Here is an 18,956-nt window from a genome sequence, read left to right on the forward strand (position 1 = left end):
ATTAAAAGTATTGAATGTTCTGCCGTCAGGTCAAACTGCAATAATATCTATGTCATCACAATGAGGAAGTTCACATCTTTTCTATTACCCTATAACAAACCTCGGGTTAAAAAGCTTTATACCAAACAGTAGTTGAACGAATTCCGTCGACGTAGAACAAATGATGAAAATGCCAGGACATTACAAGATGTCCTTACCGACTAATTTCGAAAGAGCGCGACGTCGACTTTCCCGATGTGGCGAACTCTAGTTAGATCGAAACACCGTGGAGCGGTAGTGAAGCAGGGCTACGGATTGTGCAGGACAACTAGCGCGAAGCGCGCTCCGAAGAGGTTAGAAGCGCACGGAAAGCAGTAAACGCGGCCGGAGAAGTGTGTGCAGGCTGGTGTACAGGCGAACGGCTACTGCAGTCAATGTGAGGGTAACATACGCCAACCTATCTTGGCCACCAGAAGTTTGTCATCTAGATGTGCAACATTTCGTGATCTACTCTCCTTGTGTGTCAAGATGAGACAGAAGTTTTCACGCTTACAACATCACTGGTGGATTTTAGGTGAGAAGCATAGGATTATGCATCGATTTACAAGGTAAATTTTATGTCCATTTACAGAATAATGTCTGAAGACTGTGCTTAGTCCCTTCCGTATTACTAAACGCGTTTGCTTTGTGAATTTATGCTGTGAACGTAGGACAGTCGCTCTACTTCGTTTACTTTTTTTTTACGGTGTCTTGCATTCTGTGCCTAATTTATCCCTATTATAAATTATTTGTAGCCTGCTGGACGCTCTTCCTATGACTGTAATTAGAGCTGCACAGCCTTAAGTATTTCATGGCAGCATCTTTACTGTATAATTTTATATAACCAAGATTTTGATTTCTTCACTGAGAAAAAAAATCTCTCATTAGCTCTTTATACCATATATATTTGTCTATTCTGTTCGGTACACTCGAAAAACAATAACTCTGAATATATAAAGAATAAGACCCTAAACAAATACTTGCCAATAAACACTTACTCCTTGTGCGTTAAGTTTTCTTGTGTGGATGATTTATTGCTGTATCTTTTCTATTTTACTTCAATTTCCCTCATTGTGAACCAGATGCCTTTTGAGTGTATCTGCGTTTGGTGTTTACGTAGCGATAACGGAGCCGTCCGCTGCCTCGAAACTCCGTACCATTGTTGGCGATTTCCACCTGCTTGAACAGCGCAATCCAGAGTAATAGTTTGAGAGGTTCATAATATTGTGATACAATCCACGCAGTCTAAGTGTGTACTTATCAATATTTGTTCCTTTTATCCATCTCTGAAATATAATACACGAACAATTACAACATCAAAATACACAGGACAAAAACATTGCAGTTTGTGAACAAATGGCTTTTCCTGCTTTAACGTACTAGTGAATAGCATTCGTAAAAACGCGTGCTATTTTGTGTAGGATACTACACTTTTAGGCTACTATACTTTCTTTAAATGGAGATCCACGATCGTGACGCAGGTTCTATTTTGGATCAAGCATAAGGAACAGAACATTCAAAAGAAAAATAAACATTTAACCTCATACATGTTAGATTCGCACTCCTTTTCTGAACTTAGGAGTCCATAATTTCCAACCACTGGTCCGTGTCTACATTAAAAGTTAAAACCGTTGTTGATCGCGTCTGTGTTTACAAATTTCGACGAATTGGATTTCATTCTTGGTATAGGCTGTGTGTATGTTTTCACTTCTAATTATTTTATGCATACAAGATAAAGTAGTAGAACTATGTTAGTACGTGCGATGCGTATAATTTTTATGAGTCATTGAACTTCGATGCAGTCAACGAGCATATCTGTTTTATTGTGATAGTTGTCATACAGGTTAATGCAAATAAATACCTGGAGGAGAGAGAGAGAGAGAGAGAGAGAGAGAGAGAGAGAGAGAGAGAGGCGGCGGCGGGAAGACGGAACAGCTTTTGTGTAATAATTGCCGCGTTTCTGTCGTCACATTCCCTCAAAGGCCAGTATCTTTTGTAAGAGAAAACAAGAAATATATTATTTCTACCAAGAGTCGGACCATATTGTTGTCAGAGGAACGTACGTTGATCACTTGGCCAACACCCCAATGAAAACCGCTTGCGGATTCGAGTTCGGGAGGACGACGGTTCAAGTCCCCATCCGGCAGTTCAGATTTAGGTTTTCCGTGATTACCCTAAATGGCCCCACGCAAGTGCTGAGATGATTCCTTCGAAAAGGGTACGTCGATGCTGTAAATATGTCGGAAACTGCTCAACGTAGCGATTTTTTTCTTAACAATTGTTTTCAGCACAACCTCCACTGCAACATCCTAACAAGCATTTCGTATTGTTTCTGATCACATTGTATTAAGGTAGTTGAATCCAAAATGGGCCACTGGCCATCGTGTGTGGGTCACGAGGACAGGAAAGACTCCAAGGACGAACAGTGTATGGTTTATCCTAGCATCTAATGTCTGCAGATATTAACAACATCTTTTACACTTATTCGGGATAAGAAAGACGTCATTAATATTCTGGGCGCAGATACGCAGGTCTGGAAGCAAGCACCAATGCTTCGTATATCTAACGCATTTTCTGAGTATATTCTTGATACTGTATCAGCGTGGGTACGATCTGTAATAGTTTGGAGTCTGTAGAAACTTTAAGTCGTCAAGACCGCTAGTAAAAAATTTATTATATTAGATAATCAGTTTCGGCACTTTGTATATTTTAGATGTCTCTGCAAACAGCTGCTTTAAACATACTGTTCTCAGTTCTTATTTTTTGTAAATCATCCATGTCATGACTCCATCATTCACTAACATCGTGGATCAAAATTCTATAGGAACGGGGTTCACATCTCTTTCTGGCCATCCAAATATTTTCCTCTGGTTTCTCTAAGTCGCGCCAGGAAAATGCTGAGATAGTTCTTTGATCGAAGTCATGCATGATTTCTTAACCCATCCGTGTCCAGCTGAGATTTTGCTCCCTCTCTAATGATCTTCATGTCGAAAGACGTTGGTTTGGTGCATTAACTTTCTTGGAACATACCTGCCGTCACCGAAAAATTGAAGTATATCCTACATAGATCACGGGTTGGATTATCTAAAGTGTTGTACTTTATCTCTGTCCCCAAGATCTACAGCATAAAGTTGTAGGCTCCGAAAATAGATTTGTTAGCTGAAGAAGTAGGTCCCTTGTCGATGTCACTTATAACTGTGATATTTACAAAGAGACTCTCCAGCACGAAATGCGCTATTGAGGGTATGTTCACCCTCTGAACGTGAAACATACAGTACCACTAATGAACTCCGCGTCCGGCCATTCTGATTTAGGTTTTCCGTGATTTACCTAAATCGTTCCAGGCAAATGCCGGGATGGTTCCTTTGAAAGGGCACGGCCGATTTCCTTCCCTAATCCGATGAGACCGATGACCTCGCTCTTTGGTCTCTTCCCCCAAACAATCCAATCCACTAATGAACTACGTAGGCAACTGAACACCATCTGTACCGGCAATTAATCTACTGGGCACCGTAATTATTAACATACTTATAAACTCATTTGTGGGTGTGTCGGATGAATTCCTCTGACAGTAATATTCCGCGGGTTGATATCTTTTCATGGGCTAACTCTTCTGTGTTTGGAAAGGCAGTTGTACTGGAAGCAGACAATTTATTTATTAATATATGGGTCCTACATGACTTTAAAACTGATTTAATTTGCTTTGTGTTTATGCATCTTCAATGGAAAGTGGTTTTGATCAACTTATTTAGCAAGCAGTGGGAGGTGAAACTGAAGTTTTATTCGAAAGGGTCTGGATGAGATTCCTGTCTAATCATTCAGATTAAAGTGGTCTCGTTGTAAACTAGTTCAGACGAATGACTGATAGTCCCTTCGACTAGTTTGCGACCAATTCACGATTAAGCTTCCTCCCTTATAAAGCATTACCAGTTGCAGAGGCAATAATGTGATCGTCTAAGAAATCAGCGGGCATATTTTTTGTTAACAAACCACTAATTTTTATAGCTTCCACCTGTCACAGCAGTACTGTTTTTACTTTTGATGAATATTTCGTGCATTCATTTTTCCCAACAAAGACTATAAACAGTTGCTTACAGAATGCTACGTCGAGGTGTATGAGCTAACGACGAGAGAGAGAGAGAGAGAGAGAGAGAGAGAGAGAGAGAGAGAGAGTGAGAGAGAGAGAGACTGACTGACGGACTTCATTTTAGTGCACGATGGCTATATTTTTCTATCAAATATGTACTACTACGAACATAAGTGTACAATTTATAGGATCACGACTCTTCACGGGAAGGTTCAACGTTTGTTTTCGAATGAAGGACGTCGTAAAGTAATGGGATCTGTAGAGATTTCTCATACCGCTCATTCTGAATGGGCTTTGAAATTATGATGCAATCGCACTTTTTGTTTGGAGAATATCTCTGTTGGAGAAGCAAGTGGCTGAAGGCTATTTCAGGAACTGTTCCGAAGTAAGTGATGTAGCCCAGAGTTTGACATAATCACAACCTCCGCGTTGTAACACAGATGGAATGAAGATGCCCTGATCAATGAAGCGTTTCTCAGTGCATTTGTGTACCATTTCGTGTAATTGCATTTCACAGATTTCATCCGCATTGATTTGATTCATTTCGGGGAATTTAATTAAGTATGATGGAATGGAGGTAAACACTGCCTTTTATTTCATGTGCCCTGGACCTAGTGGTACTAGTCCCAAAGTGTCGTAGGAAAGTCTGTGTCTGAGAGACTTAATGAGGCGTCTGACATGCCAGCGAAATGTTCACGAAACGCAGGTGGCCGAGTTCGAGTATTGATATTGACCTAGCACTCGTCTTCTTGTCACGTACTACGAATATAACGTATACTCGACTGTGGATAAAAATTCCATGCTATCATACGCAGTTAATTTTTTCTGGCGTATTTACTATTTTAGCAGCTAATATTCAACTGCGGTAAGTATTTTTTTCGCAGGACAGTCCTCCCTGGGACCTACCCTGATAGCCGCGCACTTTAGCACGCCGTTTCCGGGATTTGGGAAAGGCGTGGGAAGGGAGGGGGGGGGGGGGGGGTGGCGGCGTAGGCTGCGGATCCCATCAGTAAAGCGGATTGATAACGAGGGCCGATGTGTCTGGTTTTAGGCGATTTTCCACAGAAGTACGTAAATACTGGACTGGTACCCACGTTTTGCCTCAGTCACACGATTCGCGAACATTTCTAAATGCCTTCTCACACTTTTACATGGGACAACACTAGACGCAGACAGGTGGGGTACACAAAGCCGGCCGCTGTGGCCGAGCGGTTCTAGGCGCTTCAGTCCGGAACCGCGCTGCTGCTACGCTCGCAGGTTCGAATCCTGCCTCGGGCATGGATGTTTGTGATGTCCTTAGGTTAGTTCGGCTTAAGTAGTTCTACGTCTAGGGGACTGATAACCTCAGATGTTAAGCCCCATAGTGCTCGGAGCCATTTGAATCATTTTTTGACCGTAGACAGTGTGTTTCAAAGTGTTTGCGACAAACGTCTAGGGGTGATGGATCTCATCATGAGAAATAACTTTTTAGAGACATAATGTCCGCTGACACCGGTGACGCCAGGCGTCCTTTTATAGAATTTGTAACGCGGTGGCGACATGAAGAGCATCAATCACCGCTTGCTTTAACCACGCCAACCCTATTGGTAATAACGTCGACTTTGCTGTGATGCAGGACAAAAGCATAAGAAAAAGAAAAAGAAGAAATGTCACTGTCTATGGAGTAGAATTATCAGAGGGCTCATTCATGCTTTAATCTAAGATAGTCTAGGTCCTTCTTATCGTTGACTACAAATGGAACAGGAGGGTGGCTGTTATTCGGGAATTTCAAATATCTATTCCTAGCGATATGTGCTTGTATTAATTATGATTCCGCTTTCATGTCTTTTTCGCTCCTAGAATGCCCTTTATCGGTAGTAAAATTGTCATCTTCAGCAGCAGGCCCAAAAGCTATGAATACCAAATACCATGTTTAAAAAAAAAAAGTGTCATGGAATCTGTTATTGCTATGTGCACTGAACATGTATTTGACCTAAATTTTTATTTTCTAATTTTTTTATCTATTTATTTGTAACACTTTATGATTTTTCATAGTAATTTCCTTTAATTATACTTCCAAACGCCTAACGTATGCTGCGACGTTTCTAAATCTTCCAACGTAATTGCTAATTCAGAAATTTTATAGGTTCTCGGTTGAATTACAGGATTCATTCTTTATCACGGTAAACTAGCTGACTAGATTAGTTGTCGAAATACTCAGTAAAACATTAGAGCTGTAACATGACAGATTTTTCCAAAAAAAGTCCCAAATGTTATGGATGATCTGGTATACGGCGAAAACGTAAATATTTCATTGATTACTCTCAGTGCTGATAGTAAATATTTGGTATGATGTTCGTACTGTATTCATTTCGTACTGTAGACGACGGAAGTTATATTTTGGATATAATTTCTTTATTCTTTGTCATTTGGGTTGTTTGGGGGAGGAGATCATCGGTCTCATCGGATTAGGGAAGGACGGGGAAGGAAGTCGGCCGTGCTCTTTTAAAGGAACCATCCCGGCATTTGCCTGGAGCGATTTAGAGAAATCACAGAAAACCTAAATCAGGATGACCGGATGCGGGATCGAACCGTCGTCCTCCCGAATGCGGGTTTAGCCACTACGCCACCTCGTTCGGTCCCTTTGTCATTGATGATGTTACTTTAATGGCACCTTCTGAAAATAGTGCTGCTTAATCGTCATTAAAACAAATTCCATAAGTCTTCATCAATACTGTATCCACAGAAATACTTCGTAGTTCGAACATAAATTTTTTACGTGAGTTGTTTATTTTGTTCTTTTTGACTAAAGCAAAATTAGTTCTAGATTGCTCCAACGTTACCAAGTGAAGAACGAATGGCTACATGCGTGTGCAAGCACTGTCAAGGTGATTACAGTATTCTACTTTGGAGCGGCATTAGTTACCTGTGATGTTTCATGTAAGTTGACAATTTGCATTCTGGTTTCATCCTAAGATAAGCAAAGAATATTCTGACAACATTTTTATGCTTCATTCCTTTTAACCCTATTTACATGAGATTATTTTAGAAAGGACCTAATAACCATATTGTTGAAGACTTTTCACACAGTTTACAGTCAGTGCTACACACACACACAAACACACACACACACACACACACACACACACACACACACACACGAGCTCATATTAGCATAGCTCTGGCTTGACAAGATTACTTGTTTACGTTGACTTCAACGGAGATTTCAAGTCTGCAAGGGAGAAGGATGACTGCTGCATATGACTTTCTACAAGGATGAAAATGATAGTTAGGAGCTAGATAGCTTTCCGCGACGCTACTAGACCCACATTTTCAAATAGTCCTATCTTATACTTGCTTAATAGATATGCCGGCATTTGTTGTCATTATCGCAAAATCTGACATATTCAGTACCACTAAGTAAAGTCTACCCGAGAGGAATTCTGTGGTGTAGAAAACCCATTACTTTGTCTGGTTGAGTCGCAGTTTAACACTGTGACGGGTAGATACCATAGACTCTAAAATAATGTTTTGTCTTTGTTGCAGGTGCAGTCCAAAATGGTGCAGCGAATGCTGGATCGTAAGTATTGTAAACTTCTCTGATGCTTCTGCAATAAAGTTATGAGTCTTTTTTATAATTGTACTCTGAAAAAAAGCAGCATCTTTTGTGTGCATAAAATTGAGATGAGTATTCAGAATATTTGGTTGTAAAACAGACAGCAACAACATAATTTTCTATGAAGGTCTCAATGTTTTAAAGGTAATATACTAACAATGAAAAATGTGTTATGATCGTAAAAGCAGTTTTTCCTATGGCAATTATTTTAGAGTGAAGGTATTTTCTGGTGGCGAAGTGAGGTGTATTTTTGGCCCCCATAAAAGAATGCCGCCTTATAATGTTTCACCGTTCCGTTAAGGAGAATATGTGGCAACCTGTGATGCATCTGACAGTGCACTAAAACATTATCAAAAACACCATTCATGATGTATTGTTGCAGATGGGTTTCCGCAGTTGACAACATGCATATGTCATCCTGTATTGTTCACGATGTCACCAGTTAATATTGATTTTGTAACTGAACCATCGTTAGTGGAATCACGGGAATGGGTTGCCTCATGAGATGACACTGGCTTCCTGTGGATTCATGCTAGTAATTAAGTCAGGATTCACTGTATTCCAGTAAAATATTAATTTCTACCCTTACACTGAGAAGTATGCACAAGTTATTGATGGCAGTAATATGCAAGATGGACAATCATCAAAATCTGTGTTCGATCTGTGGCTGTTGCAGATGGCACTATCAACAGTGTTTCAAACCACATGCATCCTTTCTGACTCAACTTTTAACCACTAGAAAAAAATTTAAGTCTCACAACAGTTCTTATGGTAACTTCCTGGCAGATTCAAACTGTGTGCCGGACCGAGACTAGGGACCTTTGCCATTCGCGGGCAAGTGCTCTACCATCTGAGCTACCCAAGCACGACTGACGCCCTGTCCTCACAGATTTACTTCTGCCAGTGCCTCGTCTCATACCTTCTACACTCCGCTACAGAGTGACAATCTCATTCTAGTTCTTATAGTAAGACCGTAATCGTGTTGCAGTCGTCATGTGATTTCAGGTGAGGTACTGGCTCATGTCTTCCGCGGATATCAACTTTAACTTCCTGTCTGGGAAGCCACTTTACCGTGTCTGAAGAACTAAATAAGCTGTGCATGTGCATCTGGTGTCATGTACATTCGATACCATATAAAAGGCTTGCTGATACCATGATATGGCGAATTGGACGTGATTTTCTCCCCAAATATGAAATCGGTCGCCAGGATGGTCTGGAGTCAGCGTCGAAGCTAGATACATTAAAGAACTGTTAAGTAAGAGCGAGGAACTATGTTTCAGAGACCACTTCTTCCATCATGGCGATTAGAGTAATTCGGCGTGGCATGTGACTCGGAAGTCATTAGCTTTTACGTTGGAAGCAAATGTTAAATTCAGAATAGCTCTGAGCACTATGGGACTTAACATCTGTGGTCATCAGTCCCCTAGAACTTAGAACTACTTAAACCTAACCAACCTAAGGACATCACACACATCCATGCCCGAGGCAGGATTCGAACCTGCGACCGTAGCAGTCGCGCGGTTCCGGACTGAGCGCCTAGAAGCGCGAGACCACCACGGGCGGCGTCAAATTCATAACGGTCGAACACAATATATGTTCCAAAATCCTGCTGCATATAGACGTTAATGTTACGGGCCTGTAATTTAGCGGATTACTCCTATTACCTTTCTTGAACATTGATGTTACGTGTGCAACCTTTCAGTCTTTCGTCTATCGAGCGATTGTCTCTTGTTGAGTATGGAGCTATTGCATCTGAATACTCTGAAAGGAACCTAAATTGTGTACAGTCTGAACCAGAAGACTTGACTTTAAGTGATTTAAGTTGCTTCACTTACTTGTAGGATATCTACTTCTAAGTTACTCTTGGTAGCATCTGTTCTTGATTCGAATTCTGGAACATTTACTTCGTCTTCTTTGGTGAAGGAATTTCGGAAGGCTGTGTTTAGTAACTTCGCTTTAGCAGCACTATCGTCGTTGGTATTTCCATCCCTACAGTAGCTCCTGAGATTAGGTTTCACATACATACAGACAGAAAAAGAACCAAAGGCACACTTTATAATATGCATAGAAAATTGTCAATGTCAACTGTATTGTGTGTCGCGGCAATGACGCGAGTCCTCGGTTATACGTGCTAAGTCGTGTGCTCGCTCTTCTTTACTTTTAGCCGACAAAAGAATCAATTGACGAGTTTTCGGTTAAACGGGCAGTGGAGACTGGCGAGTCGAGACTCCGAGCGTGGGAAGACGGCGAGTTTGCAGATGACTTCACAGGACCCGCTGGCGACTTTAAAGCCACTTCACAGAGCTCTTTCCTGATCTCTAGTCCACAGCTGTCTTGGTTCCTTTGATTATTATTGCAGAAGCAGTGGAAGCCCAGAAAAGTGTTCCCGATAGCATAAAACTGCCCCTGGCGCGGTGCGTGTTTACAACAGCTGATCGTCTGGAATGCGGCGTTCCGGACACAAATATCGACGTGGTGTAACAAGAAACGCGATTCGCTCGACCAGGCTACACGTTTCCACTGATTTCAATGATCTCGTGTCTACTTCAGTTGTTATTGACGAGGTGGCTGTAAAAACATGAAAGCACGGACGGGTCGTCTGTGAACAACAATGTGTGCTGAACAATGAGCTCTAAAACACTTGTGCTTTCACCAAAATTGTATTCTTTCATCGGGTCTGCCACAGACTGCCTCCTATCCTGCTTCACTGCTTCTGAGTAGTGGTCGATGTATCTTTAGAGATTTTTTACAGTAAATTTATGGTCCTGACCATCATAAACTTTTTTGCTAGGTAAATGTGTACCCAGTGCTTGGTCAACCAGTTTTTTAAAACTGAGCTATGGTTGCTCTACATGCCCCTGCCCAGTACTAAATTTGTTGAGTTCCCCTTGGAGATATGAACCTACAGATATTTTATGTTGTTGTTGTTGTTGTTGTTGTGGTCTTCAGTCCTGAGACTGGTTTGATGCAGCTCTCCATGCTACTCTATCCTGTGCAAGCTTCTTCATCTCCCAGTACCTACTGCAACCTACATCTTTCTGAATCTGCTTAGTGTATTCATCTCTTGGTCTGCCTCAACGATTTTTACCCTCCACGCTGCCCTCCAATGCTAAATTGGTGATCGCTTGATGCCTCAGAACATGTCCTACCAACCGATCCCTTCTTCTGGTCAAGTTGCGCCACAAACTTCTCTTCTCCCCAATCCTATTCAACACTTCCTCATTAGTCATGTGATCTACCCATCTAATCTTCAGCATTCTTCTGTAGCACCACATTTCGAAAGCTTCTATTCTCTTCTTGTCCAAACTATTTATCGTCCATGTTTCAGTTCCATACATATTTTATATGCTTGTTATAATGTGTCCTTTACTTCAGTAATCATTGTTGCTGCAACTGCCTCATGGTCACTGATACCAGTTTTATTATATGAATATCATCAAAGACTTTAACTGAATTAGCTCCTATTTGATGTAATATACGTCTTTAACAAATGGAGTTCCGAGATATTCGTTCCAAGCAGTTTTGGAGAGAGAAAATTTAGTATAATTCCACAGGATGTCTCGTCACTCATATCACTAATGAAAGTGTAATCATCCCAGTCGATTGTTACACGATTGAAATTTCCTCCATTAATAAGTGTGTGTTTGTGGAAGACATGCGTTAGCTAACTGGGGTTTTACCTCAAGTTTTCTGTTACTTCTGTGGGTGAATATGGTGATCGACGACAAAAGGATGCAGTTGTAAGTTTACGCCCACTCTTGAAACAAGGTCTTGCGCCGAAATCTCACATGCAGCTTCAGCTTCCATCTCACTACATCTGTGGTTCTTCTCTAATATAACAAATATGTCACCTCCATTTCCCATTAACTTATCCCGTCGATATACACATAAATTCACCTCAAAAATCTAACTGTCTTCATTTCAGCGGTTTAGCTAACTTTCTGTGTCTATTATTATGTGAGCTCCACTGCTTTTTAGAACCACTTCAGACTCTTCGCCTTTGATACGGATGTTTTGGCGCAGATGATGACTAAGACAGGACACACGAGCGCGCGCGCACGCGCCCACACACACACACACACACACACACACACACACACACACACAGAGCCATATGGGTAGCAGTTTCTGATGTGCAGCGTGCCCCTGACCCGTTTAACGGGGCCCTACAGTTCTGAGACCTATGGCGCAAGTCCAGGATGTCACAGGAAAACTTTTCAGAGAATCTTCAAAGTATCTGGTTCAGGCCTTCTGCTCTATTTAGAAACAGAGGGCAACAATCAGTTCTGGGAAAATTGCTGCTGATTATGAGCTTCGTTGAAATTCTAGGGCGAGGCTGGTCTTCTCGAACTTCTCAAGTCGGTGGACTGACCCAATTGTTAAAGAAGAGTTCAGGCGAAAAGCGTCGTTCGTTCGAAGTGCTCCACAATCTGCAACTGGTTGCACTCTCATCCCCTCGCCTATGACGTACCATTATTCGCTGTTCTTCTTCAACCGCTGACCATTAACACTCCTACCCTTTTGTGTTTGCTTTCCCAACAAGAGGTACAGCAGGTTTCCCTAAAGATTAAGTATCATACTGCCTTAGTTTGTTTCAGTGGGACACAACAGCTTGTCCCCTGTGGTCAGAGAGGTGAGTTTAGGATACTGATGTCCCTCTAGTCCCTTCTTCCCCTCCACTCCTCCGTGCGGGTCCAGGGTAAGTATAGGCCCGAGGTATTCCTGCCTTTCTTAATAGGCGACTAAAAGGAGTTTCAACCATTTCGGCCTGCAAATTGATGGTCCCCATTGGGGCTTGACCTCCATTTTTTAAAAATTCTACAGAAGTACGAGCCTTTTGGGGAAGGACACCTTATGTGGTGTATCACCAGTCCTCAGTGCACTAGGGCCTTGGCACTCATCGTCGTACCGGCGTCGTAACTGCACCCACTGTTCATCAATTTGAGCCTAAACACCTGATGGGTTGCACAAGTTACGTCTATAGTGGATCCCCATCTGCACCTACGATCATGATGGACTTCCCATGGCATCCGAAATCCAGCACAGTAGCCATCCCGTTGTAGTGGGGTAATCATGTACCCTCTAGGTTGTAGCCCCCTGACAACACAGGGATCGTACTGCTGATACCTGAGCTGCACCCTCCCCACGTCACCCAAGGAGTAGATACCCGTCTTCCTGGGGCATCAGGACTCCCCGCAATGGTTACCCTGCCAGGTGGCCCTTGCTGAGGCTGGGTGGCGCCCGTGGGGAGAGCCCCTGGTCCGAGTGGGTGGTATCGGGGTGGACGTTTCGCAGATAAAACGTCAACATGCATCAGGTCGCTCTGCGGCCGCGTCTTCTAAGAGGAAAGGTTCTGTCTCTGTCTCTGGTTCTGGTACTTCTGCCTTTTCCCCCTTGGCCACTCCCTGGGAGGAAGGACAGGCCCGCTGGCTTGGGGTGAAATACTTCCCTCGCTATTTAGTCTGTTCTCGGACTGATGGGAGGACGTTCGCCACCTCCAAGCCCATGTTCTTTGTACAGCATATCGAAGATATCTTCGGAGAAATCGGGGCTCCTAGTAAAATGCGTTCGGGGTCCATTCATATAAAGACCACCTCCACTACACAGTCGGTGGCGCTCCAGGCATGCGACCGACTAGGGGACATCCCAGTGTCCATTGTCCCACATCTGGCGCTCAATAGGACGCAGGGGATTATTTTCCATCAGGACCTCCTGATGCAATCTGATGAGGAGCTCAGGGCCAACCTGGAGTGCCGTGGCATGCATTTCGTCTGGCGAGTGCAGCGCGGCCCCAAAGACCGTCACGTCGACACTGGGGCCTTTATCCCCGCCTTCGAGGGGGATGTTCTCCCGGAGAAGGTAAAGGTGATGTGCTACCAGTGCGACGTGCGACCTTACATCCCGCCTCCTATGCGATGCTTTCGATGTTTGCGCTTCGGGCACATGTCATCACAGTGTGAAGCTGAGCCCCTTTGTGGCGATTGTGGACGTCCTCTCCGTGAGGGACATACATGCACCCCACCACCTCGGTGCGTTAATTGTCCTGGCCTCCACTCGCCTAGATCTTTCGACTGCCCGCATATCAGGAGGAGAAGAAGATCCAAGAATTGAAAACCTTGGACATTCTGTCTTATTCTGAGGCTAGGAAGAAATATGACTGCCTCCATCCCATGATGTTGACACCGTCGTGTCCACTCCTTTCTCAGTATCCTCACCCCTCTCCTGTCCCCCCCTCCACCTCCTCACCCCATCCGGGGTATATGCCTCTGCCTCCCAAATCCCTCCCTTCTAAATCCTCCTCCCTCGTGGCCCCTGCCCCAGTGGCCACCCTTCCTCCTCCCCCTCCTCCTCGTTCGCCGCCGCCGCCGCCGCCGCCGCCGCCGCCGCCGCCTGAGAAGCACTCCTCTTCTCAGGCATCCATCGGGGAAACGTTACGGACCCCGGCTTCCAAGGTCCAGCGTTCCAAAAACGACCCTGAGCGTGAGGACTTTCTTTGGGTCCAGCCCCCATGGCCCACCATCCCTGTGATTCATCGGTCTTCCAAAAAGGCCTCAAAGGAGAAGTCTTTATCCCCCTCTCCACCCCAGCGCATTTCGTCTGATGCTCCATCCGACAGTCGCTGCTCCCGGCCGTCCTCAATTTCGCCGGGACGCTCTGCTGCCAGGTGTTCAGCTGCCCTGTCATCGGCGGACTATACTGCCTCTCCTGCGCAACCCAGGAATGTGGCTGCAGCTGGCGACGGTTCGATGGAACAGGATCAGCCTCCCGACGGTTGTAGCGATGTTCCATCGAAACCTGGCCCTCCACGGCCGTCGAGGTGACCAGCTCTTCACTCGTTTCATTCCCCCTTTCTCTGATTCGCAATGGCTCCATTACATTGGGACATAAGAGGTATTCGATCTAATTGGGAGGAATTAAAACTGCTCCTCCACCTACACTGTCCGCTCGTCATTGGTCTCCAGGAAACGAAGTTACTCCCAACTGACCGTATTGCTTTTACCCACTATACCTCCGAGCGATCTGACCTAACCCCTGTGGACGGTATTCCAGCTCATGGTGGGGTCATGTTGCTCGTTTGGGACGATGTCTATTACCATCCCATCCCACTGACCACCCCGCTCCAAACAATACCTGTCCATATTACTCTTTCTGCCTTAACTTTTTCTGTTTGTACTGTCTACACTCCATCGTCATCCCCTCTTAGTCGGGCTGACATGATGCACCTGGTTGTTCAGCTTCCTCTGCCGTTTTTATTGTTTGGCGACTTCAATGCCTATCATCCCCTTTGGGGTTCTCCTGCATCCTGTCAGAGAGGCTCCCTCTTGATGGATGTTTCCGACCATCTCAATCTTGTCTGCCTCAATACTGGCGTCCCGACTTTCCTCACGGACTCTACTCATACCTACTCCCACTTGGACCTCTTGATCTGTTCTACCACTCTTGCCCGTCAGTTCGAGTGATATGTCCTTTCTGACATCTATTCCAGCGACCATTTCCCATGTGTCGTTCGTCTCCTGCACCACATTCCATGCCCACGTCCCTCGAGCTGGAACATACCGAAAGCTGACTGGAGACTTTACTCCTCCCTGGCGACCTTTCTGGACCAAGATTTTCTCAGCTGTGTCAGTCAGGTCGAATACCTCACGGCTGTTATCATAACTGCTGCCGAACGTTCCATTCCTCGTACTACCTCTTCTTCACGTCGCGTTTCAGTCCCCTGGTGGAATGAGGCTTGCAGAGACGCTATCCGTGCTCGACGACGTGCTTTACGCGCCTTTCGCTGCCATCCTACGCTGGTGAATTGTATTAATTACAAACGACTCCAAGCGCAATGTCGTTGAGTTATCAAAGACAGCAAAAAAGCTTGTTGGTCCTTTTTCACAAGCTCCTTTAACAGTTTTACTCCCTCTTCTGTCGTCTGGGGTGACCTGCGCCGGCTGTCGGGCATTAAGGCCCACTCCTCGATACCTGACCTGACTTCAGGTAATAAGGTACTTGTGGACCATGTGGATGTCTCCAACGCCTTTGGCCGCTTTTTCGCGGTGGTTTCAAGCTCCGCCCAGTACCACCCTGCCTTCCTTCCCAGAAAAGAGGCAGAAGAGGCTCGGCGACCTTGCTTCCACTCGCTGAATCTGGAAGATTATAATGCCCCATTTACCATGCGGGAACTCGAACATGCACTTGCACTGTCCCGATCCTCTGCTCTGGGGCCAGATGCCATTCACGTTCAGGTGCTGACACACCTTTCTCCGGCAGGCAAATGCTTTCTTCTTAATACCAATAAACGCGAGTGGACCGAAGGTCAGGTCCCCATGCGTTGGCGAGGGGCTTTCGTTGTTCCCATACCCAAACCTGGGAAGGATAGACACCTTCCTTCGAGTTACCGCTCCATTTCTCTTACAAGCTGTGTCTGTAAGGTGATGGTGCGCATGGTTAATGCTCGGTTGGTTTGGATTCTTGAATTTCGATGGCTACTTACCAATGTTCAATGCGGCTTTCGTAGATGCCGCCCCGCTTTTGACCATCTTGTGACCTTGTCGACGTTCATCATGAACAACTTTTTGCCAAAGTGCCAAACGGTAGCTGTGTTCTTCGATTTGGAGAAGGCTCGCGATACCTGTTGGGGAGGAGGTATCTTCCGCGCTATGCACAGGTGGGGCCTACGTGGTCGCCTGCCCCTTTTTCTTAATTCATTTTTAACAGATCGAATGTTTAGGGTACGTGTGGGTTCCGTATTGTCCGACGTCTTCCTCCAGGAGAACGGAATGCCTCAGTGCTGCGTTTTGAGCGTAGCCCTTTTTGCCATAGCGATCAATCCACTTATGGATTGCATTCCACCTAACGTCTCAGGCTCTCTTTTCGTCGACGACTTCGCGATCTACTGCAGTTCCCAGAGAACATGCCTCCTGGGGCGCTGCCTTCAGTGTTGTCTTGACAGCCTATACTCATGGAGTGTGGCTAATGGCTTCTGGTTCTCTGAAGAGAAGACGGTTTGCATCAACTTTTAGCGATATAAAGCATTCCTTCCACCATCCTTACATCTCGGTCCCGTTGTTCTCCCATTCGTGGAGACACCGAAGTTTTTAGGGCTGACACTGGACAGGGAACTTTGTTGGTCTGCGCATGTCTCTTATTTGGCTGCCCGTTGTACACATTCCCTTAATGTCGTCTGCGTTCTTAGTGGTTCATCTTGGGGAGCAGATCGCACTGTCCTGCTTCGCTTATATCGATGCATAGTCCGACCAAATCTGGATTATGGGAGCCTCGTCTACTCGTCTGCTCGGCCATCCCTCTTACACCGTCTCAACTCCACCCATCATCGGGGGTTACGTCTTGCGACTGGGGCATTCTATACTAGTCACGTCGAGAGTCTTAATGCTGAAGCTGCCGAATTACCATTGACCTACCGGTGCGACGTACTGCTTTGTCGGTATGCCTGCCGGCTGTTGTCAATGATCGACCACCCCTCTTATCAGTCCTTCTTCGTCGATTCTCTCGACTATCAGTATGGATTGTATGTGTCTGCCCTGCTGCCCCCTGGAGTCCGCTTTCGCCGCCTGCTTCGACAATTGGATTTTGCCCTCCGTACCACCTTCAGAGAGGGTGAGGGCCCGACACCACCCTGGCTCCAGGCTCCGGTTCACATTCATCTTGACGTTAGCTCGTTCCCAAAGGAGGGTACTCCGGATGCAGTGTATTGCTCACGCTTTCTCGAACTTCGTGCGTGACTTGCCAGTAACACCTTTATGTACACTGATGGTTCCAAAACTGACGATAGTGTCAGCTGTGCCTTTGTCGTCGGGGACGTCACCTTTAAATACCGGCTCCTTGACGAGTGTTCCAGCTTTACGGCCGAGCTTTTCGCTCTCCCTCAGGCCATTCAGTATGTCCGCCACCACCGCCATTCTCTGTATGTACTCTGCTCTGATTCACTCACTGCTCTTCAGAGCCCTGACGCTCCATATCCGGCTCCTTGTTGGAACGGATCTAGCACTTCCTCCATTCTTTTGCTGATGATGGCTCTCCTGTTAGCTTTATGTGGGTTCCAGGCCATGTAGGAGTGCCTGGGAATGAGGCTGCTGATGCTGCGGCCAAGACTGCAGTCCTCCTGCCTCGGCCAGCCTCCCTTTTGTGTCCCATCGTCTGTAATTAGTGGGGTTGTCTGTAAGAGGCTTGTGTCATTATGTTGGGATACTTGGTCGTCACTTCAAGAAAATAAGCTCCGGGCCATAAAACCGTTCCCAACAGCTTGGACATCCTCCTCCCGACCATCTCGGTGAGAGGAGGTCCTTTTGGCCAGGTTGTGGATTGGGCATTGCCGGTTTAGCCACCGCTACCTGCTATCCAGTGACCCCGCCCCTCAGTGCCCTTGTGGTCATGCATTGACAGCACGCCATGTTTTATTGTCGTGTACCCGTTTTAATAAAACTCGTGTTGTCCTGTCTCTGCCATCTACTTTACAGGAAATTTTAGCTGATGACGCTCGAGCAGCTGCTCATGTTCTTGGTTTTATTACTTTGACGGACTTGTCCAAAGACATCTAATTCTCATAATTATTTTATCTGCGTCTTTGTAAGAACTTTCTGCCCCCCTCCCCCCTCCCCGTGAGTTTTACCAGATTATATGTGCGCCGGCCGCGGTGGTCTCGCGGTTCTAGGCGTGCAGTTCGGAGCCGTGCGACTGCTACGGTCGCAGGTTCGAATCCTGCCTCGGGCATGGATGTGTGTGATGTCCTTAGGTTAGTTAGGTTTAAGTACTTCTAAGTTCTAGGGGACTGATGACCATAGCAGTTGAGTCCCATAGTGCTCAGAGCCATTTGAACCATTTAGATTATATGTGCAAAGAGCGCCCTAAACACCCCCCCCCCCCCCCCCAAAATCCCTTACACTGGGCCCCTTGATCTACCACTGACTCGTCACTCGTAGTCAAGTTGTTCAGTGCTGATAGGTCCCTGTAGAAGATTCCCATCCCTTACCAGCAGCCAGAGCGATTTGAAGCTGCTCAGGAATAGCAACTTACTCATTACGTGTCTGAGAACAGCATTCACTGTGGGGCCACATTCCAACTGGAGCAGTGTTAATCTGAAAACTAAAGAAATAACTTTAAATTAACCTTACTGATCCTTCTTAATTTCAGAATCTGTTACGGTACAAGGACTGCAAGTTCCCTCTAAGATCTGAAGCTACAACATGCAAACGGAGTAAAACCTGGAAAAAAATTAACTGATTCCTTGAAGCTAAATTTGATTTTCAGCTT

At 45.3% G+C, this 18,956-nt stretch overlaps 1 protein-coding gene across 7 annotated transcripts in view; it reads left to right on the forward strand.

The window, feature by feature from the left end:
* The first annotated feature begins 252 nt into the window (after positions 1-252).
* The window catches only part of LOC126298740 (uncharacterized), a 374,620-nt gene continuing 355,916 nt past the window's right edge, over positions 253-18,956 (forward strand). For 4 of the 7 annotated variants that reach the window (XM_049990184.1, XM_049990180.1, XM_049990182.1 and 1 more), the window contains exons 1-2: positions 318-553; positions 7,631-7,664. In XM_049990184.1, coding sequence (XP_049846141.1) covers positions 7,643-7,664 — 22 coding nt within the window. In that variant the 5' untranslated portion in view covers positions 318-553; positions 7,631-7,642. Of the gene's footprint in view, positions 554-7,630; positions 7,665-18,956 lie in introns of all 7 variants that reach the window. The other 3 variants (XM_049990183.1, XM_049990179.1, XM_049990178.1) reach the window with 3 other exon arrangements.

This window comes from Schistocerca gregaria, chromosome X, assembly GCF_023897955.1.
Source record: "Schistocerca gregaria isolate iqSchGreg1 chromosome X, iqSchGreg1.2, whole genome shotgun sequence".
In the NCBI taxonomy this organism is placed as follows: Eukaryota; Metazoa; Arthropoda; class Insecta; order Orthoptera; family Acrididae; genus Schistocerca; species Schistocerca gregaria.